General features: G+C 32.6%; 1 protein-coding gene across 1 annotated transcript in view; it reads right to left on the bottom strand.

Moving 5' to 3' along the window:
• Positions 1 to 4,385: 4,385 nt before the first annotated feature.
• Positions 4,386 to 25,345, bottom strand: part of LOC123695339 — an 80,976-nt gene continuing 60,016 nt past the window's right edge. Inside the window, exons 2-5 of the mRNA XM_045641165.1 lie at positions 9,810 to 10,003; positions 7,752 to 7,983; positions 7,392 to 7,469; positions 4,386 to 6,162 (exon numbers count right to left, since the gene is read on the bottom strand). Coding sequence (XP_045497121.1) covers positions 5,850 to 6,162; positions 7,392 to 7,469; positions 7,752 to 7,983; positions 9,810 to 10,003 — 817 coding nt within the window. The 3' untranslated portion in view covers positions 4,386 to 5,849. The remainder of the gene's footprint in view (positions 6,163 to 7,391; positions 7,470 to 7,751; positions 7,984 to 9,809; positions 10,004 to 25,345) is intronic.

Raw genomic sequence — 25,345 nt, forward strand, 5'->3', positions numbered from 1 at the left:
ATGGAAATCTCTTTTCTACTTAACACTAGAATTATCAAATAGGATTATAATATTTCATTGAATTAGAAACACTGCTCAAAATTAGGTAAGGATAAGTTAAGAATAATGCTGGTTTTAGTGTTTCGTATACCTAATACCTACACTAAACACATAAGTAAAAAAATGGAATATAAATATTGTGCTTTTATTACCAAAAATAATAAGCCTTTATCTTTTGGTAGAGTTCTTAGATGGAACACGAGCAACACCCATAAATGAAATCAAATTCCAGTTCAAAAATCTGTATAAAAAGCTCTGCGTAAATGTTATGGTTAATAAAAATAACAATGATTATACCTAAAATATTCATCAGCATTTGAACGAACAATTATTCTACAACGCGTTACGCGCTCGAACGTACACAGAACATTATAGGGGTGCATACGGGCCGTAAATTCTAATTAGAGAGCAACAGTGCCTGCGGCATGCACTCAAACTATGCTGATTATACGCATTTACCTTGTGGCTTAAAATTTCGATTGCACGTAGGTATTACGTTTCACCAGTAAACGATGTTAAAATTGTCTAGCGCATCAAGAAGATATAATTCAATTTTATACCTGAACTAAGAACTTAAATGATAAATAGATTATTTTATAACATATACTTAATCAGTTCATAAGAAAGGGGACGTTTTAATCCTTTAAATTTATTCCTAATAGGCATACCTACCGAACAGTAGACGAAAATAGTAAAAACACCGCGTCTATTCTAATAAAGAAAGTAGAAAACAGTCATTTGTCATCCATGGTATGAAATATGAATTGTAAAAACAAACAGAAAAAATTTCAGGGGCATCCTAAATTAAGACCTCATATGTGACTTACATTTTTATAAAAGGCGGCTTAACCGAAATCCACCGACCCCTCGTAGTGTGACATGTATGCTAATGAGTGAAACTGTACTACGGGCGTTTCATGGGCACCCTTTTTAGTGCCTGAAATCCGTACTGAAAGGGATTTTTTAATTATTCAACGGCGGTTAAATGACTGCAATAACTCCTAAACACAGTTAAAATGCCTGCAAACTAACATTTTCTCTGTTTATTGAAGTAAGTACTAAAAGACTCTCTAATAATATAAATATGCATCGTTTTTAAAATAGACTCACCAAAATATATAGGACATTCAATAACTAAAAACTAATTTTCTATCCAGAAATATACATTACTGAAAAAATGAACTACGTGAAATTGTGACGTGGGTATGATGAATGGCAGGATATTTTAAAATTTAATACAATTTATCATACATCCACTATGTTGCTTGGAGAATATTTTGAACTTACTTAAATTATAGCGCCTTTCATGTTCATATCAAATTGAATTGTTAGATTCTTTTATTTAATGTCAATTGCTAGGTTACAAAAAGAGGTAACAGGTAGGTATGTGGTTAAAGTCGGTAATCTCTGAATATAAAATATCAGTGAATAAAGTAATTATTCTCTTTATACTTAATTTTCTTAGCAAAAAAATATTCAGTAACCATAAAGTTTAATAAAGAAAAAAAATCCAGAGGAAATTTTCCTCGACTCTAGTAAGAGTATCAAGCCGTCTGCTATAAAAGTTTCATTTCGCAAAGTATTTGTCATTGCGTAGGCACTATAAGTAAGTATGGGTTGGGACGGTCTGTAAGTCGGGCATAGAGGAAGGATGTATAACTGAGAAAGTCGGGTATCAACGGAGACGAGTGCAATGTGATTCTGCCCATCAACGGACTTTATTTCAATTCTTGGAAGAATATTTTCTGAATAAATACTTATAACCGAAAGAAAATATACTTGACAGTTATTTCAATGTATGTTAAATTACGTTAACACAAATGAAGACTATTTAAATGAATTACATTACTTTTCTTTTTATGTAAAGACTTGTAAGTTTACTAAGTACATACAATCTAGTACCTACGTTTCAAATACAAACCTCAATAGTATTAAAATACATATAACTTAACGGTACAAAATAAAATATACAAATCATTCCTAAAGATATAAAAAATCTAAAATATTTGAATATAAAGTGAAGGTTAAGGCACTTATGGAAATGGGAAAACTTCTGGAATTCGTTCGAGTTGACGCCGCGGCCGTCTCGACATAAAAAATATGATATTACATTAAGAATATTTTTTCCGCGCCGCAACTCAATATCCCCATTTTACATTTGTTTAATTAAATCGTTGTTATTAATGGCTTTAATATACAGCTTCTTTCTGAGTACATAATATATTATTGTAAATTTTAATGAAAGTTGCTTTAAAGCAGGAGGTTTGCAAGCAACGTTTTGATGGAAATTGCCTACCTACTAGGTACCACATACATTGCTTTGTTGAAATTACCATTTTGTTTATTCCGTGCGTTGTTGAATCAATTTTAACAAAAGTATCTAGTTACATATAATTTTCTAAAATCCCTTCCTTTGATATCGACTTCCACAGATTCTCATCATTATCAATTTAAAATTTCTGTATTAAATTGTTAAAATACCTACTTATAAATTTTACAAAAAACTCTTATATAAATTATGTTCCGTATCTAACCAATCATTTAGATGAAAATAAAATCATAAAGCATGTTCTCATTGAGGCACCATTAGCATGGGCGGTGGAGAAGCCGATCAGTCAATAAATCATCTCTCGTCGGCATCTCTTATAGGTTCTATTGAATAACGATTTATTCGCTTACTCGTTGCTTTTCAAAATAAGCGGGCCCCTAATGCGCCTGTGGGAAATAAAACCCGCTTGTAGATAATAGTCCGTACTTATAGAAGCGTTTATCATTTGAATATTACCTGCTATAACGTAATAAAATATAAACTAAGAGCGTACTTGGACTATTTCAAACCAATAGCTTTTGTAATTCGCCTAGGTTTTCGAACTCGTGAAAATGTTATACCTCCAACAAGCCAACGCTGTGCATCTTTTTAGTAAAGCAATATTGAAAGTCCATGTAGAATTTTAAATCTTATTACCTTTAACATTCAGGAAGGACATGGCTTTATAGACAAAAGTTACGCCTGGCTAACCATTTGTGAAGGCAGATTCAAGATTGGAAGGAAATAGGGGATTGTATCGGATATGCATAGCTTGCGCTTGAATAGCGCTTACGTACACTCCGGGGAAGCAGCCCGGTTACTGCTACAATCACTTTTGTCAGGACTCAGGTACCTCCGTCCTACGTATTATTATATGATGCAATTGTAGAATACATAAAGAAAATTGTTCTTTACAGCATTGAACTCAACATTAGGTAAGTATCACGTTAATGTTTATAATTTTATATAATATGTACAATGTAGGTACATAATATTATGTCTGTTTGAAGAAACATTTCGGGTGTTACGTTTGTAATTAATAAAGAATTTAGCTAAACAATAAAAATGCGTTGGGTTATACACATAAAATGCTTTAATGGTGGTCGAGGGCATTGTTGCGGTCGGATATTTAATTAAAAAAGAGAAAAATTCATAATTCTCGCTTTATTATATTTTCCCGGTAGGCCATTACCTACACGAGATTTTATTAAACTCAACTGAATTTCGCTCCCCAGAGCCGTGAGCGTGGGGCGTGCGACAAAATTGTTTTACAATATAATTACAGTGAACCATTGTTCCGGAATTCAGTGCTGTGCTTCGATTTTCATTTACATTTAGAATGGTACAATTTGTGCCGGATTTCACCCGGCAGCCGTAGACTTCATTTGTTTTCATTTCAACGTATGGTTGCTAGATTGCTACGCAAGTCGACCTGTTACACGGTCTCGTTATTTATATCTGCATACCTAATATAATATTATATTAAATACGATACTTTGTACCTACCTATCTTTCTACTGGAGTATTTCAATTATTTAAGACAATTTGGCCTATTGTAAAAGTGTATCAAAATGAGATTTATGTCCCTATTTCTCGCTAATTATGCGGTTTTCAGATTAAGCAGGTATTTCAGAGTAATTGCCGATAGCTGAGAAGTGCAGATAACATTTGCCTAAATAATACGTAGCTTTTAGCTAATGATTGTTGTTGTAAAAGTTTTAGCATTACCAGGGTATAAAATAATAGGGTTTTCATTCAGTTACCGTCTGATTGTTATCGCCTGACACTAATGCGAACCAATCGCATATAAACATCTAAGTATGACATTCAAAGTATTAGATAGGTACTTAGTTTATATGAAAAAAAAAAAATACAAGTTACAAACCTATCCAAACATATATTTTATTCTATCTCCAATAATTTAATGAAATACTGCTGCCATCCTATGAAATATATTAAAGTTATATTATTTATTGACAAGAAGGTGATCTTGAGGTTGTAGGTGTAGATAGTTGAAATGGAAACAGAAAAACACAAATTTTAACTAAAGACTTTTTATTTATCTTATATTACAAATAACATTATGTACACTTTATTCATAACATACATTGTTATAAACCTTATATCTACCAATAGGTACCTATTATAACTTTATACTTTTTGGAAAAAAAACAATAAAAAATAATTAAGGAAAAAAAAATGTATTCATGAATATTAGCCTCAATGTTTAAAAGCAAATTCATATTGTTAGATAAATATATGTGGTGATGTTTATTCATAAAAACACTTCATTTAAATAGTAACTTTATAAACAAAAAACACAAATAAACAATTTAACTAGTATAAATTAGGTAATACGATTCTTAGGTGTGTTGACCTCATTCAATCATTAGTGTAAAGGTCACGGTTGCAGCTGTTAGAATATTTTGTTATTTCGATATTTTGATACTTGACCATGTCGCTATAGAAAGAGACAAAGGAAATAGGAAATATTGATTTTGGTGTGCTAACTTGTATTTATTAAAAAAAGTTACATGCATGGATACAAAATTGATTGATTGATAATTTGTACATCACATATTTATTGTTACAGTGACTCTTTTTTTGTTTCACAGTGACTTTGAATTTGTAAGAAATACAAAATAAAAAAATGTTCATTTCTTTTTACATGCTTTGCAAATATTCCGTTTCTCTTGACAATCGAGATGATCTCTATTTAATAGCTTCGCATTGAGCTACATTTTCGTTATTAGCGACACGTCCAAGTATTACCGATAAAGTCAATAGTACAATTTAGCAAACACTATTACGAAATTTACATTACGGTGATCGAAGGATCGGAATTAAAAATATCCTTACTCCCTGAATATTTCTAACATAGCAAGTTCACGGTAGGTATCTCTTTAATTATCAAGTAATAAAGACAGAAATGAAGCACGTTATTTACAAAAGATATAAACACCATTGGTACTAGGCACTCTATTCAATAACAAATCAGAAGTTGTACATTATGGTGAGTTTTGGTATTAACATGATCTCACATATAACATAAGGTATTCTTTATTATCCTATTTATAATTTGTAACTTATATACACGGCACATTCTTTGTTAAATTAATAAAACAAAGCCATTATTTACATTTCATATCTACATGATAAGGTACACGCAATCATTATATATAATATGCAACATGCAAAAATGTAAATGTAATCCAATTTTTATTCAAATTTTTAAAATCTAGTATACCTAAGTAATACACGTTCAATAATTATAAAAGAAAGATTACATTCGCATATCTGCATAGAAATCTCCGATACAAATTAAAACCACTCTATACTATAATTTAAACCACTTCAAACCATAATTCACAATAGGGCACCAATTAATCACTTTTCATACGATCTGAAAGCACTCAATCAAATTCGTTCTCCGTCGATTTGTTTATTCATTGTTCAACAATCGTCGTTCACAACACACGGGAGCACACATTCGCGTGTTTTGTTATAAATGTGCGAGTATGTCGATTTCCGACGGAGGCGGTGTGCGTGACTCGTTGAGGGCGGGAGACCCAGAGACTGTGACGATGACGGGCTGAGCGTCCGTGTGGACGATCGTAACGAGATGTTCGTCGGGGTCCTTCTCCTGTTCGGTAGGTTTGGGAAGAGCTTCTATTGTGTCGTTGGAATATTTGAGATCGATGGGAGTTATAGAGGGGAGGTTGTCGGAGACTGTGTTAGGCGGATCGGCGCGAGGTGCACGGTACGACGGCGGGCCGCTGTACTCGGATACGCACCACGCTGCTCCCGTTGATCCTCTGGAAACAAGAAACAGTGTAAAGTGTAAGACTATAAATGGACTCATAAGTAAAATCGACAGGTTTATTTAAATATATGGTCCTGTTTTTGGCTGGACACAAAAGACTAATCACTGAGCTGCTCATAAAGTCAGTCGGCATGTAGCCTGATGTAGGTACAATGTACATGCTGCAGCTGCCTTAAGGAACACGAAATTTAACTTGATTGTTTTTTTATCTAGGTACTATTTAATAAAATTCATTCACATCAAGAAAAATATGAGCCAATTCATATGTAACACGCGCCAACTAATTGAGGATTTGTTGCTTAGAATCCAGAAGGAAAACCAATAATTAGGATTGAGGGTTCCGCCCATAATGCTAGAAATCACGATAAATCTCTCATATTACTAATTAATTGTATAATAACAATATTGTACTGTTTCCGCAACACGACATCAAGCGTTCCGCGTAATTTTGATAGCATAGTCGAGTGAGTGTGTTAATTACACATTTCAGGTAATTTTGAACAAGAGCGGGCTAATCTAATATATAAAAATCAATGCCACTTTTCGTTGTAATTCCATAACTCGAGAACGGCTGAACCGATTTCGATAATTCTTTTTTTATTATATTCCTTGAAGTACGAGGATGGTTCTTATGTAGAGAAAACGTTAATATGTACCACGGGCGAAGCCGGGGCGGACCGCTAGTCTAATATATAAAAATCAATGCCACTTTTCGTTGTAATTCCATAACTCGAGAACGGCTGAACCGATTTCGATAATTCTTTTTTTATTATATTCCTTGAAGTACGAGGATGGTTCTTATGTAGAGAAAACGTTAATATGTACCACGGGCGAAGCCGGGGCGGACCGCTAGTCTAATATATAAAAATCAATGCCACTTTTCGTTGTAATTCCATAACTCGAGAACGGCTGAACCGATTTCGATAATTCTTTTTTTATTATATTCCTTGAAGTACGAGGATGGTTCTTATGTAGAGAAAACGTTAATATGTACCACGGGCGAAGCCGGGGCGGACCGCTAGTATGTTTTAAAATTTACACGTCATGCCTACAGCGCAATTGACTGTCACTTTATTGACTATAAAATATTTGTTTATTCTTTAATGCACTTTTTTAAATGAAAAAAATATATCAATAGTTTTATACTAACTACAACAGAGGGTCTATATAGACAATTTTCGGTACAATAGAACGATGATAAAAAATAGAGTTATGACGAACCTGACTAGACTTGCTGAATTGGATCTGTATGTTGGGGGTGGTGATACCACTGGCGCACTTCTATCCAAGAGAAGTAACCTGAAACAATTTAATAAGAATATTATTATAATAACATAATTATGACAACAAATAAAGCATATGCAGCACATGTTGGTTCACTTTATTATAAGTTAAAATTTATGGAACAAACTTAGAATCCATCCAGAACCATGTATGTAAAATAAATCAAACAATATTTAAGGAACATGAAATATTTGATCAATATATTTATAAAACAACTAATAAAATACATTTAGGTATATCATACATAGGATTTGCAGAAACAACTTTACTTATCCATAATATTCAAAATATAAATACCTGAGTCTATACTCTTGCATAGATGCTTGGTAAGTCGGTGGTGGAGGCCTATAGTGAAACTCAGGATATAGCATGGCCGCATACGGGTGGTGTGGCCTGGCGTAGCTCGGGGGCAGTCGGGGCACGAGCCGCCTGCATGACGCACGGCGTAACCCGAATAGGGCACAAGGGGCATCTCTTGCCCCTAGCCTCCACGCTAGCCCTGCTGCTGTTACTAACACCACTCCTATACCTGAAAATGTAACACACGATTAGTTTACATTAGTAATGAGTTTATTTCTACGTTTTCTTGTTTGGTGTACGTATTATTGAGTTTTATTAGAACGTTAATTCTTGATTGTCGCCGAATTAAGACCAAATTTATTGAAAAAACAAAATAATAATAGGTTGAGCCTTTTTGACACGTATAGGTACAGCAATAATATGGTTAGTATATTTAATAGAGCATTTGTAAAATTTGTAATTTCCTTTATCGAACAAAATTAATCAATCATGTAACAGCCATCCCTATAATTTATTATGAAATCCATAAACACACATGACTCTGCAAACAAGAGTCAAATAAAACTGTAACTAACTGATGTGTGACATGCACACATGACGCTCAAACAATATTGACAATAAAGTTTCCTGTTTGCATTCGTACTTTTCAAACGAACTTTGCAAATGCTATATATATATTCATCTATAACTACGTTCATATAGGCAAAGTTTCCCAATCCAGGGTTTACCCGAGTCCCGAACACCGATTTCGATTACACATCAATCGACGTTGATGCGTGAAGTAACCAATGAGTGACGCGTACAAATTGCTCCCAGCACAATAATAGATCACTTGTCTGTAACAACATCATTTGTCCCAAACGCTAATGAAAATCCAATTAATTCAGCTTGAAAACTCATTGGAAGTTTAATTGAAAACTTGGGCCGACACGACTTTGCGAATGATGTAATGAGATTTCGGCTAGACTTGTTATTGTCATATGCACGGTGAATACTCAATGAGCTACCCCTGTTTCACGGTTAATTACAAGCATCTGTTGTTACAGTATACAAAGCTTTATTTAATCTTATAAAAACTCAAAGGCGTTGGGCCAAAAAGGTACGAAAGGTTTGTCTTTACCCTTACGTTGATATAATATTTAAAACTGTAAAAAGTACAAAACAAAAAGCCTTAACCAAAGCTTCACGTAGAATCTTATTTAAACGCGACCAATTTTGCCATTATGATCATTTACTATTTGTTTAGTATTTACTATTAATTAGTAGGTATCTAAGGCAGAGATGGAATCTCGATCCCATTTACGTTAAAAATATCGATAAAATTCAAGTATATTTTGAAGATGACGAGTAACATTTCGTTTCACACGACCTAATGGATTCGATGCTGGAAGTATTACGTCAAAATTTACGTGATCGTTTTTCAATGCAATGCTCAACTAGCAGTAACATAAGAAATAAAAATTTCTAGAGTATAGAGTATCATATTATATAGTAGTTATTAAAAAAAATCGTCATTAAAATTCATTATTAAACTCAGTGACAAAACTAATAGCACGTTCACGTTTTGAAAGGTGTTGTGTTAACGTTTTCCTTTGATCGAAAAACTTAAACAAAAGAGAAACATTAAACGCGGAGCGAGCTGTTAAATGATCAAAGAGTTTATGTGAAAAATATAATATAACAGAGCCGAACACGGGCAAAGCAATAAAAGCAAAGTAGAGTAGAAGCATATTGATATATCCAACTTCAACATCTTTATATTTGGGTATAGGAAAATTAGTTTTTTAACTAATAGGTGCAATATGACTTGTTCATACATATTAACAAATCATATTCGTAGATGCTTAGATAACAATGGAAACTTGAGTTTTATAAATCTCAGACTAAAAATAAATAAAATGAAATATTCATTATCATTTCAGAATCATTCTCTTTTATCCGATTAAGACAAACCAAATAGGTACATTAGAACACTCCTTTTTTATAAATCAAAATACATATCTTTATCTAGTACACATACAAAAGTACATACTATATTAAGGTATTAATATTTACCTATCATTAAAAGTATTAACGTAAGTGGTGTCGGGTGCGGCCTCAAGGCGCCCAGTGTGGCTCCCGCGGCCACCAGGCAGGCCCCGACCACTCCGAGGAAGAGTACACATAGGCTCAACGGAGGCCGACCACAGCAGGACTTCGGCGCGTTCCCTTCTGCCTCTGAACACGCGTAGGCGGCGCCTCTGCCTGATCTGTAATAAAGACATATTAAATTAGACAATATGTAGGTACATTACTATTGTCACTAGAGGCAAAATAAAGTTTGTAGAAGTAATGTGAATAGCTTAAGTACCTAAATAATTGACTTTTGTAATTTATAAATACAGAGATATATCGGATATTTCCACAATCGTAATTAATTTTAGATGAAATTTTGCAACTCCAAATAATGAGGGCTAAACAAATGACGGCTAAAACATGATATTGTATGAATCCGTTTTACTTTGTAGTCTTATTTACAACTCTGATAAATGGTAAAACATATTATAGCTTTAATTTTTTTTTTTTTTACAATTTCACAGTCATTCCTAGTGAACTTTAAAAGATCAATTTATAACATTTCCCAGAGGACATAAGTTCGAGCGCGGTAAATCGCATCTGCTAACTTCATGCTGCATTATTCATGCAGCGAGCAACGCCCATGATTCCACACGATGTGAGGCTTATGACTCCTTTAGCCCATTCATCCAATGACATTTCACTTAAGGGTTTGGTCTAGTAGTGCAAACAAATGCATCCTGTCATTCTATATGTAAATAATACAAATGTACTAAGGGAAAGTTGCTCCACTTAATTTTTAAAAATTAAATCATTCGTATGCATAATTTAATATTCGTAATAAGTACCTAAAATGACAATTTGAAACAATTTTCGTGAAAATTACACCGGGTGATTCTTTTTATCAGTACACAAAATTTGCGAATACGTTCTATCAAATTTTGTATATCATAAAAAAAAATGTAATGTTTGTGTAAAAAATTATAAAATAGAAAAATGCGCAAATGAAAACAAAAGATATTTATTTTTGACTAGCTTCCGCCCGCGACTCCGTCCGCGTGGATGTCGGTGTTCGCGTGGATGGTTTATTTCTCCATTTTGAACTGGGAAGACGTTTCTCACTAAATTAATATTAGACGATTATGATTCACTCCAGTCCAAACAGCAAATAAGCAGGCTTCTGCTTCTGCAACGTTTAGTTGTCCCTGAATTTGGAAAAAATAGTCATGTTTCTTATCTATGACAAAAGTGTTATTTTTTTGCATTGTATTTCAAATATTAAATTTTTTATTTTTAACCGCATCTTCCACATTCATGTATTTGGCCGGAATTAGACATTTAACTTCTACTTACTAGTCCCATTTTCCCTTCTTGATATGGGAATGTATAAAGTAATTTTTTTAGATATTTATCGTTATACTTTTAAAAAGTTATAAATTTATAATTGTCATTTTGCTCATTAGGTAAAGTAATTTCGATATCAGTTTTAAGTTTTTTGATACCTGCAATAATAACGTCATAATCGCCTGCATATACTTATCGATTACACCCTGTATACAATCCACCATCCACATTCATAATGTTTTCCTGTCCTCCTCTCCTTTACATTTTAAATGAGTAAATCTGCTACCACTGAAGGATGTTTCATTGTGATCAGCAAATTTTCACCACTGTTGTCGATTATTTGTTTTTCATTTTTAATCAGCAATTGGGAATCATCAGTTTTATTTTTTGCAGATTGGTGATGTACCCTAACAATACGTCGAAAAGGGAAAGCATCAACGAATTATCGTTTTCGTCCTCTTTTTTTATTCTTCGCGTCTCTGTTACTTGTGTTTGTTTAGTTCTCAACACCTATTGAATTTTCTATGTTATTGTGATCTTCCATTACATCTGAGTTTTGATGATGTGATGATAATCCATTCGTTTTAATATTGGTACTTAGAGGTCTAAACTAGAAATGGTAGACTAAATTTGTCAGCGCGTCTGTAAAATCAGAATATAAAACCAACATCCTGTATTTAAGTTACAAAATTAATAATCAAATAACATGCCGCTACGTTCAAAATGACTAGAAGAAAAAATTAAAACACCTCGACATATTTGGAATTTTGGAGTAAACAAATCATTTTTCCCGTATGTCCCAAGTTCAAGTTCTCAATACAAGTTTATATTATGTTTCGTATTTCTCAAACGAAAAATAAACATTTTTGGAACTTCAAAAAAAAATTATATTATAAGAAAATTTATGAGCTTACTTTAGTTTTAAAGAAATATACATCCCTTTACTGACACCCCGTAAAATAACGAAATTTTTGCCAATCACCTTTGGTTTCATTAACTTTATGTTCGAAGATAATTTTTTTTCTAGTAGTTACACGCATATTTTTTTCGTTTATTTTCCATATCGAAATCAAATGTTTAAAAATACGAATATTTGCACAAAACTAAGATAAAAATAATCAATTAACAAAAATATTAAATTTAATGAAGTAGAGCAACTTTCACTTCGGTATGAAGGAAAATCGAGCGTAGAGCACACGTCAGAACGCTCCGGCCCAAGGAGCGCGACTAAAGAAATTCGCTAGGATTTTTCCTACTTATTTTAAATATTTTTTTAATATTTAAAGAATTATCAAAATTCAAAAAAAAATTTTTTAAAGGTTTAATACTCATTCAACTCGAATAAATTAATGGAAAAAATAACTTTTAGCAGTATTTATCAATAGTTTTTGTAAGGCAAAAAATGGGAAATTTAATGAATTTATAACGTTCTAATTAGGAAAATCATAAGTTTTTCGGCAATTGTATTCAGCAGATTTTAATAACGACTATATAAGGATAATAATGCGCTGATCAAATTGTATAAATTGTAATCGGTTGCAACGTAGTGAGTGCACAAACTTAGCTCGAAATGTCTTTGGGGGAAAGAGACTTATCTTGAAGGCCTGATTAAGGTAACATAAAGTAACTTTATAAATGTGAAAAAATTCATGCGCATTGCGTATATAACACTAATTGATAAACAAGAAAAAAAAAATCAGTTTATCATTTCAATAGCCGGGAAAAAATTGTCAAATAACTTGTTGAAAACGCAATTTTGCTAGACTGCAGCCTTAATGTAAGCGTATTCAAATTAATTCAACGCTAAGCATAGAAATAAATCAAGCACATTGACATAATACCGACTCTTTTATGTTTTTTCACATTTTAAACTTCAGTTCGAAAACCCAAAAGCCTAATGCAAATGAGTTTAATTCGTAATTCGACCGTTGACTGTCTGGTGCTAAAATAGGTAGCATCAGACGTAAAAGACAAAAAAGGGAACGGGCTTAAATAAAAATGCAAAAAGAGAAAATAGGAGATTAATCTAAATGTAGTACCTGTACCTTCCGCTATGAAACATCCTGCTAAAACGAAAAACAGAGCGCCAGTTATGATTTATCCTTTGTACATTTTTGAAATCTTGCAATTCGTAGCCAATTAAAAGTCCTGCCACGCTCATTCGACTACTTTTTACAACGCTAATGGGCTTCTCCTGTTCCGTGACATTAGCTTTGTGTTTTTATTTCAGTTTACAATGTTTTAACATTTTCGACCAACAGTAATTTATTTTTTTCAATTGCACTTAATTAAATTTGCATTGGATTTTAGCTAACTGGAATATTTTTTATAAAACATTAGACTCGCCAACCATATGGTGCAGCGCCAATATTGGCCGGATATGCGGATGAGTGCGCGCAAGTTCACTGACCTACATCATTAGATATAAAGGATGAGGGTTCTTACAATTTTAATCGCCGATGTATAGCACAATGTGCTTATATAAGCTTAAGCTCCTCGCAAACGACACGTTTGTTACTTGTATAGTTGATATGAATGACAATCCAATCAACATGATAAAGGTTATAAAATAAGAACGAAATCATTGCCCCTTTATATCAATATGTTCCATCTTTAAACAGAGTGAATAGTAAATTTAAACAAAGATGAAATACACACAAAGGCTGAAAACGTCTAGTTATGTGCTTAATAGGTCCGTAGTTTTTAAGGCAATAAAAACAAATCTTCTGGGTTTAGTTTCGTATGGAGCGTGGCGGCATGGAGTCGGATGAACGTCGGACATTTTGATAAATGACCGTTCCTACAATAACATTCATTTCGTTTGCGGGCTCTTCTCTCCTCTGTTTTTTAATTCGTCCAGTCATAGTACGCCTTCACAACTCACTTTGAGGCTCGAGCGGGAACCTCATTATTTAGGCTTTAGAAACTTCATTAAGCTTTCAGAATTATCGAACGATATTACAATGTTTCGCTGAATTAAAAAACTTTCCCTATTTATATAATATAATCAATTACAATTCTTTAGTCTACTTATATTTTTTAATTTAGTTTTACTACGTATCACGTCATTTTTTTCTTTACAGTCCAGACCAGGCGTCACACGCGTTCAATGTAACATATGGCCAATTAATGTATTTGAACACGCGATGTACCAATTTAGTAATTAAATTAAATTATTGTATGTGAATCATACACAGGAATTTTCATCTCTTAGGTGAATGTGGTTAGAAATATTGAAACTTATTGGTTTATGGTTATTTATAGATAGTTTATTCAACTCTTTGGTTCATTATAATATTAATTATACAATCCTAAAGATACGAATATGAAGATACCTACTTATAAGTTATAATGTTAATCGTACCTATTTCCGGATAATTTGGCCAAAATCCAAGATAAATTACGAACCAAAGTTTTCTTAATAAGACAGGTTATAAATATGCAAATATCTCAATTTAGTGAAGATTTAATACTTCACTAACATTGCGGAGTACCTCATACTATGGACCGCTGAATATGTTGTGCTTATATTAACCCATATCGTGGAATAGCTTTAGGGCGTGAAATTTATGTCATTAATAAGGGCCTGAAGGTTAATTATCTTATTTATAGTACCCACACTATATTATGCATGTATTATTATGAAATGAAATTGAAAATTTAATAGAAACTGTTGATGTAACTTAATTACTGCATAAATAACAGCATTGATAATGTGCGTTAAATAAATAATTAATAGATATAGCCTATAGGTATTCAAGTAAAACTTATGAGATAAAAATAACAACGAGAAAAAAAACAGTAAGCATCATAAACAAGATGGTAAGTAGTGATTGAAGTGTAGTGTACACATAAAAGCAATACAAAAGATAGAAGTCCGATAGAAAAGTATGTTTATGAAAATGTTCTCACGAGATACTTGTTCTACTTAAGTATTGTTAACGAACAAAATGATATTGAAAGAAAGGAAACTAATTATCCTATAGTTTATTGCCTATTGTACGGCAGTGTAATGCGTGCCGCAAAAAGATCAATTTCTCAGCTTAATCCCATCTCTGATCCGACCCTTTTTTAAGGCCCACGCTTCATCGACCATAATACCAATACGAAGAAATACACGCTCATATACATATGTATATAAATATTCATCATTCCATTTCACGAAAATTCATTTTAATGCAGCGATTTTCATAAAATTTATATTTACAAGGCAACCTTTCCGTATAACGTATCAATTTCATTCGGAAACATCATTTACATAAATTCTCTCATGTCTGAAAAAGTTGTAAACATTTCTCTCGGAAATGTAAATAGAAATTGAAATATTTTATTCACGAATGAATATCTTGTGTAGGTATTATGTTCCTATTTGAATCAAATGTAAATTGTGCCTTTAGCGTTAATTCTCTCATTCAATTGACAACAACGTATACGAATAGAACTATTTGAACTGTGAGAAACTATTGGCCTATGAAGATAAAAATATTAAATCAAATTAGCCAAATTACACTTTAGTAGTGCTGTTTCTTAGTAGATAATAATAAAATATAGAATATTAGATCTTACCTACATGCGACTTGAAAGTTGAAACATGACGTAAATAAATTGTACCCAATCACGATAGAAAGTAAACGGCGTAATTGTAATTATAATCGAACATGCTCATTTAAAATATAATTTAATAAATCATATTAGTGACATTAGTTACACGGTTAACTAATTTGTTTAAACATAAACTGCGTCATTTTGCTATCTCATCATACACAGAAAGAATTAGCGTAAACCCTACTTCAACTGTATTATTCATAAAGGCCACGGTGAAAGTGGCAACTCTAACTCTAAAGAGTAAAAGGGATCACTTATAACTTAAGTATCATTCAGAGCAACAACGTTAAGCTGGCGTTAGCTTTATAGGCTCTCTTATTAGATCTCAGGAGAGCTAACGTGTCGCCAGTGAGAGCAGCGAGTACCGTGTTTTCACTCTAATTACACCCTAGAGGTTGTTAGGGTGGAAAACATACTTGCTCTTTGCTTTCGGGCTTACTGTGTCAGATTTTCCGCACAAATATCATGCGAGGTTCGCTTCAGCGATCTGTATTAGCTATATATATGACGAGAAAGTCTGGTAAGAGATTGATAAAGGTATATTCCCGTTTCGTTACTTCAAAATAGAGTATTTTACTTGTTCTCCGATAAATGTCAAATTTAAAGGACCTTACACGCACCACCGCGCAATAACGAACCTTTAGAACGAAGGGTTCACTACTGCTATTTTGTATTGGCTTACTGTAGATAATAATGTACCTGTTGATAATAAGAATATGTTTTCTTACTTTACAACTACCTACTTCTCGCAGATCTATTTTATTGTAATATAAAAAAAACTCTAATAATTAACTTGTTTCTTGCTACCTACATGCTACATAATATAATAAGAAACTATATTCGAAAGTAAATAGTTAATGTACCACAATTCACACTCTAACTCTAGTCATAATGGCTCAGGTGCAACGACATTATATTGTGAAAAGCTCTGTCAAGCGATTTCAACACGTAATCACCTTTCTCTGTATACAGATATTAGTTGAAAGATTGCTTGTCTATTATGCTCATTTTCATCTGAAGCCAAGTCAGAATGAATCGTCACTAATAGTGAGTGCACGCATGTGAACCAAGCGAGCATTGATCCATCTTGGTCGTGATCTTATGCTTCCTCTTCCTACATAGATTACATACGTATTAGCGAATCGTTTATGCAAGTATGTATAATATTTCAACTATTACATGACGACGGATGAGCTGGGGTACCGTTGCATATGGGATGTAGCTATAATGGCATTATGCACTATAATTTACATAAATATAATGTGCTTAGAAAAGAATCTATATTAAACATAAAAGGAATCAGATTGTGTATACAATTTTTCCTATATAGTTCACAATTTTTCATTATATTATAAAATTGTATCTATATTTGTAAAGAAGACCTACATAGTACATTAAAAGCACATCTTTAATTTCTCACATATAACATGTGAAAATTTAAGAAGACGAGGAAAAGAAATACACTGCTAAATAAAGCTTTCGTGAAAATCTCTCAATTATACATCGTGCCGTTCGCATGGTATTGACGCCAACATCCAGTAAACACGCTGAAAATGTAGGACCGTGCGATGACAAGGCTATGACAATATCACGTTGGAAACCGGAGGAAATAAATTGAGATCCGCGATAAGCGCTCCCTTTGACGAGCCCTGTTCGGATTAGGGCGTGAAAAATGATAGCTTAGAGACACGGCCTCGTAGACGAATGGCATGAGCATACGATACGCATTTGGACACATGAGGGCGACAATCAATAAAACGTTGGTAGAATCACAAAATACAGAGATACAATCTCAAAGTATACGCTGGTTTATAGGCTACGCGCTCTTTGCATTTTCAATTTATTTTGGAACTAAATAACAAACTCTTTACAACAACTTGTGCGGTTCAGGAATAGTTTTCTTAATAGGCTTTTACATTAGATTGATGTAGTAATTATATATAACTTTCGTACGTTAAAATAGTGAGATCACACACGTATCATTAGAGATGTACTGAAGATGGTTACCTAATTAGGAACTCGTTTCTTGGTAAGAGAGAGTACAACTAAATTAACACAATGCATTCAAATGTCCGCCCACAAACAATAGTTATTTGTAGACGATGCGAAATCGACTATTAAACGAAATGTTCGATATACCTACACTGAATAACATCGTAGTATTTATTTTAAAATAAATAATTCTGAAGCTCGGCGCCTCGATAAAGCTGTACAAAATGAAACATGACTTTTTTGTACAAAGCTAAAAACATATTGCTAAATCACAAAGCGTTGCGAATTTTAATCCCGTCGAAATCCTATGACAGGGTATTTGGCGCGTGACATGTGTCAAAACTTGTAATTTTCGTCTTTTACACTTTTTACATGGAGGGAGATCGGTGTCGAAACATATGTACCCATGTACCTATAGCTTTTGTTATTTGGAATGCAAAATAGTAACATTACAAAAAATCCTACTGTGTGTGTACTATTGTCTAAAAAATTAGGTACCATAGCGAATGTAAGGGAGTTTTTGTATGTAATTTGTTCAATAGATTTTCGGTCCTAATACAAACATACAGAAAACTGACCTCAATGCTATCATTAGCATAAGCTTTAACCACTTTAAAGTTACATTTGCCTACATAATGCTAACGGACTACTTAATCAAGCCCGAATAGCAAAACATTGCCAGGAAAACGGAAAGCCAGTAAATCTAGCTTAGTTCCTACGGTATCAGCCTTACGTATACTGGAAAAAGTATTTTGGGTCAATGCGGGTAAAGTCAGGTTGATTTACCACAAATCACTACACAATAATGTTTTATAACTCTTGTGCAATGCCTTGTGCAAGTTTGTTTGTTTCAAATGTAGCTAACAAAACCAAGGAACTGTTATAAAAAACACGTCTATATTAATTTTAGCAATATAGCTATCGAAAATAGCATTAAAAAGGGCGATATTTATCCAGTCTGTGTTAAATATATTACAAGTTATGAAACAATTAATAATTTTAATAACAACAATGTAGACTTGATCTGATTGGGTACTTCAACATGAAGGTACATTATTGAATGCAATTTCATTATTTTTATCTATTTTCGTAATGAATTAACTTAGTTTGTGAAATTATGCACTTACAAGAGTGTGTCTGTTTTCTCTCTTCTGCCTTGTGATGTGAGTTTGTACACAATCACAGGATGTTTATTGTTTACATTTCGCCATAAGATAAACAGATAATAACAAACATTTACATTTTGCATGATTATCGACGGCACGGTTTATAATATTATTTATTTTATCTTTTGTTCTTTTGATATTTTGAGCAGGTGTAATTGAAGTCTTTGATAGGCAAATTGGAAATTCAATAATTAGGTACTATGTAGATAACCTTGGTATTATAATGGCCTTAATAATATTCAAATACACAAAAATGCATTTATGCAAAGTTTAGAATGATAATGATAACAAAAAAGTAGTTATTTCTGTTATTTAAAAATTCAACCCAACCTCATTCAATAAAGTTAAAAAGATTAAAGAATGAATGGGTATTTGAATATTGTGTAGATATATTGTGCAAATGTAAGACTAATAAATTATTCTTATCTTAACAAAATGTTTGTGCAAAATATCCTTTAACATCGATTTCCTACGATCCGTATTTCTATTTACTTTCAAATCGATGATATAGGACGGCTGGACGGACCATCTATTTGTCTTGCCAGGTAGAAATATTCGTTGCCGCTACAAAAAAGGACACACCATGTTTTGTTCGACCGCATCCCGAGGACTCCTTTTCATTGAGATTTTGGTATTTTTTGTCAACAGCTGATGAATTGAACTAACCAGATGGCTTGGAACTGGTAACTATTCTTTACAATGTCTCTTAAATAATAAACTTTGAGCGTTAGAAACGTTTTCGCTCGTGGTCGGTTTAAAAGAATTGTGCTGAATTAATTTGTTTGAAAGTGGAGCTTTTAACACACGAGAGAGAGAGCAATTTAAATTTTATTATACTTTTGTATTTTTAGGTTAAAGTACTCTCTTTGAAAAATATAATTTGATCCTTTTTGTCCGTAGGTTCTTCCATTCGGTTGATTTAGCAATAAGCCTGAATGGCCTTTAGTTTTAACAGTTGTTATTAAGGAAACTTTTAGTTTTCATCGTCTTTGCCATAATCGTTAACTAAGCCCATTTACGATTAATAAACATGAATAAAAATATAAAGTAGCATTAATATAATTTAATTGAAAAAAATGCACATTCCTTTAGGATTTTATTTAGTAAACGAGATAGATCTCGACATTTATTATACGCTTTTATAAAAGGTATAAAATATATTACATTTAAATTTCTTCTATGAAACCGACATGAAGCGAGACCGAGTCGCTTGTATATGAACATTTTTCTCTCTTGCAGCATTGTAATAAAGCTGTCGTATAAAGTTTATCAAACAATTATGTACATATAAAACCACAGGCGCTATGTTACACTTTCGTTGCTGGCTCAGAAAAATATTCATCTAACTACGTCACAATTGTTGATTTGAATCTTTGTTAATGCTTAATTTTTTTTTAAATAAACCTCTTTTAAGTATGTTATAACCAGACCAGACCAGGTAGGTAATAGTGAACCGAATTCCATTTTTAAGACTTTTAAAAGCCAGCTCAACTGCAAAATTTTCTATTTCATACGACACAATTTTCATAATAATAGTTAAGTACAGCTGTTTTCAGGGTCGTCCATTTAAAATGTTGCCTACTTGCATCGTTTTGCTTGATTGAAGCTGCCCTAGATGTTTTAGATTAGAGGCGCATTAAATGTATGAAACATGTCAAGGTACATTACATCTTAACATGCATTATGTTTACATTTCAAGGTAAGTTTGGAATTTATATTCAGACTCTGCGATTAGACATTTGGCCCTGTAAGTAATTAGTGATTATATTAAAATTCGTTGTTTGCGAAAGAAGTTTTCAGTTTGAAGAAGAATAGGAATAATTTCTGCATCATCATTTTTTTCTGGAATTAAACATTTGAACATCTTGCCTAAGATCTTGCCAATTAGAAAATCTATCATGAAAAACCAATAGATACGAGTAGGTATATCCTGACAGTTTCCATACAAAATTTAAGCAGTCGAACAACATCATTCTAAGCTCCATTAGCGACAAACTCTTTAATCGTGCACTTACAATATTTCAAATTCAGGTCACGTTACGTACCTATGAATTTTACCTGAAATGCGGTTCTAGTAATTTTATTTAAGTGATGGAGGCGATGCGACGTTGCCCGTTCGGATACTCGCCCAATCCAATTTGACATGGCGCTCGCGGCGTGATGAAAAATTTTCCTTACAAATTTTGACGGTAGGTAATCCCCGTCGTCACTGTCTTTATTAATCATATTATCACTTGCTAAGGTTTCTCGAGATGTTAATTCATGCATATTTTATTTAATAAACATTGTATATTATATTTACACACGTATAACACACACAGTCTAATCAAATTACGTCAATTTTCAGCCATTCAATCCATCCATAATATGAATATTGTAAAAAATATACTTATTGCAATATTCACTACTAAAATAAGACTAAAAGTAACAGAATGTACACATAATAAGAACATTGAATACTCATCACGTAACACTTAATGAAAAGTTTATTATATTTACTAGAACAAAGCATTAACAGCTTATAAATAAGTGCCCATTTTATAGGAACAAAGCTCCATTGAGGCTAAAAGCGTAGCATGTATAATAATACCTTTGCAAGCAATTGGGGCTTTAGTGAAAAAAGTAGCGAACTCGGCCCAGGGGATTATCGTGGTGCTATTAATCATCCAGAAGGTATTGACGCTCCGCCTGTGGTGGCTCAGGGCTCGGGCTTTAATCCCTGGATTATATACTACGTTAATTATTATAGTACAGACTTTAATTACTATTATTCATTTGCAGCGTTCGCTAATGGTGAGCTGGTGGATTATTTACGAAATATGGTGTTGCAATTTGTTTGCAGAATATCAATGCGTTAAGTTCATTGATATCAATAAAGATTAAAAACTTTATTCCTCTCTTTAAATGTGCCTATATAACCTACTAGCAACATTCTTACTTCTTAGCAATGATGCTGTGAATGAGTTAAGGTAAATAATAAGAATAAATGTTTCAAGAAATTAAATGCAAAGTGAGTAAAATTTCAATAAGAAATAGATAAAAAAATATACATGAAAAACATGCCCAAGAGACTAAACTAACTGTCCATACCACGTCAGAATTCAGAATCTCAATCACAACATTATATCCATATAATACAACATTAAAGAGGAGTAACGAGGCGTGATAAATAGAAACATATGGGACGGAATAAGACGTCAGTTTACACTTTCCATTATTAATTATATACCTATAACATTCACTAAAATTGAGTGCTTCAATTTGCATATAAATACATCCATTTACGCCAACATTATTATCTCTATGTACAACTACTGTTATTACATAGTTTTGCGTGTAATCGAATATCTAGATTGTAATAGGAGTAAATGAATAGCGGCAGAAAGCGTATCTAAAACAAATGATTTTTAACTCGCGTTTTTTAAAGATTGCAAATATTTAAAGTGAAACTAATAAATCTATTGTTATGTTGTTTTTATAATTTCATCGAGGCTGATAAAATTTTCGGAAGATTTTGACTGCGTTCTTCTCCATTATTAGATATTATACCATCTAGAACTACATAATGTGATTTTGACGGTTTTCACAAAAAACAGACCACTATTAATAAAATGATTACCAACACATCAACAAAAAAGATCATAATGCAAAATAATTTTCAAATATAATTTACGCGTAATAGACAAGCCACTTACAGTAATTGGCCATCGTAATGAGTACAAAGCGTTCGATTATAATTGTCTAACAATAATCCATTGAACCGATAGCCGGGAAAAAAACAACCTTGCTTGTGGGTCGTTGGAGCATGACATCCTGACAGTCGCTGTCATGGTGTGGATTGGGGCCGCCACTTCCCAACGGATGATACGACCCTATATATAAATAGTTAAATACACTCTTAGTGAATTACCAAACCCATGAGCAGTTTCCCGATATGGCAATTGGCAAAAGTTACATGTTTATGATGGTTTTAATAAACAACGTACGGTTTCGATAGAGGTTGTTTGTAAAATAAAACTGCCCTAGCCAAATTTATTCTTCCAAAGGTTATAAACATTACCATTATAGAATGTATATCAGAATATAATTATTATGTACGGCGTAACGCAGTTTTTTCTCTTTCGTTCAGAAAAAGCTTCAACAATATAGCTTAACTAATAAAATGTAGAAAGGATAAAAAAATTCATCCGGGTTCATTTAACCAACCAGTCGGGCTGGATAAGTATTGTAATAGACACCATTTTATCATAAAACTTTCAAAGCATTAAGACCCTTATCTCATCATAATGTGAAGGATTATTTTACTTTGCACCGTAACTGTTCAATTACAACCTTAACATTACATGCCTGATTCTAATGTGGTTCAAGGTGCATTAGCATGTGGTACGTTAGCGTGTACATCAGAATTCAGAATACCTTCGCATGTTAGCATTGTAATCGAATATTTTGAAGTATTTAGATCGACATATACATAGCAATTAAAGTGAGGCAGATTGTTATTTAGTTGAGCTATTGTAATATGTTAGTGTAATGTTGCTGAAGGTATACCATATAATGCAATATTAATCAGTTCAGGTTTGATATGTTTAATGTAGACTAGAGTTTTCGTTAGTACTACTTACTTACTTATTTTTATTTTACACATCACGAAAAAAATCACAAAATTGGCGATATGAGCTATTTATACTAATAAATTCCTTATAGTTACACAGTTAATTATATTCCTTGTGTGATAAATGATAATGCACAAGGACACTGGCAAAATAAAAGGTATATAATAAATAGGAACTGACTGGAAAACTGGAAAGGACACTGGCATAATAAAAGGTATATAAATCTACAAGATTATCACAAAAGTTTACTTTGAAAGAATATAAAACATCTGCTTTACATTCATTCAAAGAAGACATATACATTCGTATAATGGCGTTTATGACCAGAATTACGAGAGCCTGAAAATGTTTTTACGGATGACTTGTTTTACCTTGTAAAGAACTCAATATTCATCGTGACCTCTGTCGTGGGCAGATACAACAATTAACATTGGCAGTGATCTTGAAACTTTTTCGGCCGTCTACATTACTGTCAATTATTATCTTTTTATTTTTTTTTTGTTCAACCAAATAACGTTATTACCTTTTGTTGGAAATATGTTCAGTGAACAGAAAATGATTTTTTCTATATTTTCCGCTTTAGTGGGCATTTGTTGTTGATTTTTTATGTTTCCGGTTTATGAATCTTTGATGAATAATAAAAGGACTCATAGACATAGATAGCTACTTGTGTTGTTCCATCAGCTGGAAAGTAAACATGAGATAAATTTTAATGTTCTCGAATGAAATCACGTTATAAAAATAATACGCCCCTTATCGTCGTCGTCGTTCCAGACGTTCAAGACTCCTCTACTGGACGTAAGCCTACCCTTTATATTTCGTTCCTTATCATATATTAAAGGGCATTTTTTTAAATGTTTACGTTTAAGATATTTAAAAAGCAATTTTGATGAAATTTACTTGCATCCTATCCAAGTTGTAATTGAAATTAAATCTAGTTCTTATATTGCATTTTATATGAAATAAAATGCGATATAAGAACTAGACAGTATATTCTGTTTATGTAACGTAATATGGCCTCAAAACACACATTTATATTTCTTGCCAAAACAGACGAAACACTTATTTCGCAGTTCGTCGTTGTTTCTGAAGATAACCAAAAACTTATTTAAGTTTACCACAGATCTTCAGTTTAATCTTTGCTAGCTTCGGGACATTTTATCGTATTGCCAAGATTGGCGGCAAATGTATTTTGGTGTTGAATTGAAATAGATTTCTATCATAAACAAAATAAATAGATATGTAACAACAAGTTTTGTCTTTGTATACTTTATTACATTATGAAGCTGGTGAAATTCCATACTTGTCTGTTCATTTATTTCACATCGAACCACACTAACCGCAAGACAAACAGGGAAATGAAAGAAATTAACTGTTAAGTAACAATTAAAGCCAGAAAGGTTTTATGATCATGTGAATTACATCTTAATAGTTAATATTCTATTGAAATAAGCCTTTCAGACAAACAACGAATTTTTAGGGGTTAATTAACAATCAACAGATATTATTGCATACAAGTAAGCTTTGCCCCCGAAGCTCCTTTTGCGTACCTACACTTCACTTGTTTTCAACATCGCCGCCCTACGCCCTAAATAACCTACAAGGTTCTATCTATTTATAGCAGTACTGGTGCAGTATATTTATGTTATCTGTGATAGGAGTAAGTAATATATGATATATTCAGCGGTTGGCATTAAAATGTAACAAATTGACATACACAAAGTATTACGACGACTTACTTCCGCAATCATAATTGATAATATGAATAACGTCTTATATAACAATCGCGATATAAAATTACCTTTGATTATGACAA

The sequence above is a fragment of the Colias croceus genome, chromosome 11, assembly GCF_905220415.1.
Source record: "Colias croceus chromosome 11, ilColCroc2.1".
Taxonomy (NCBI): domain Eukaryota; kingdom Metazoa; phylum Arthropoda; class Insecta; order Lepidoptera; family Pieridae; genus Colias; species Colias croceus.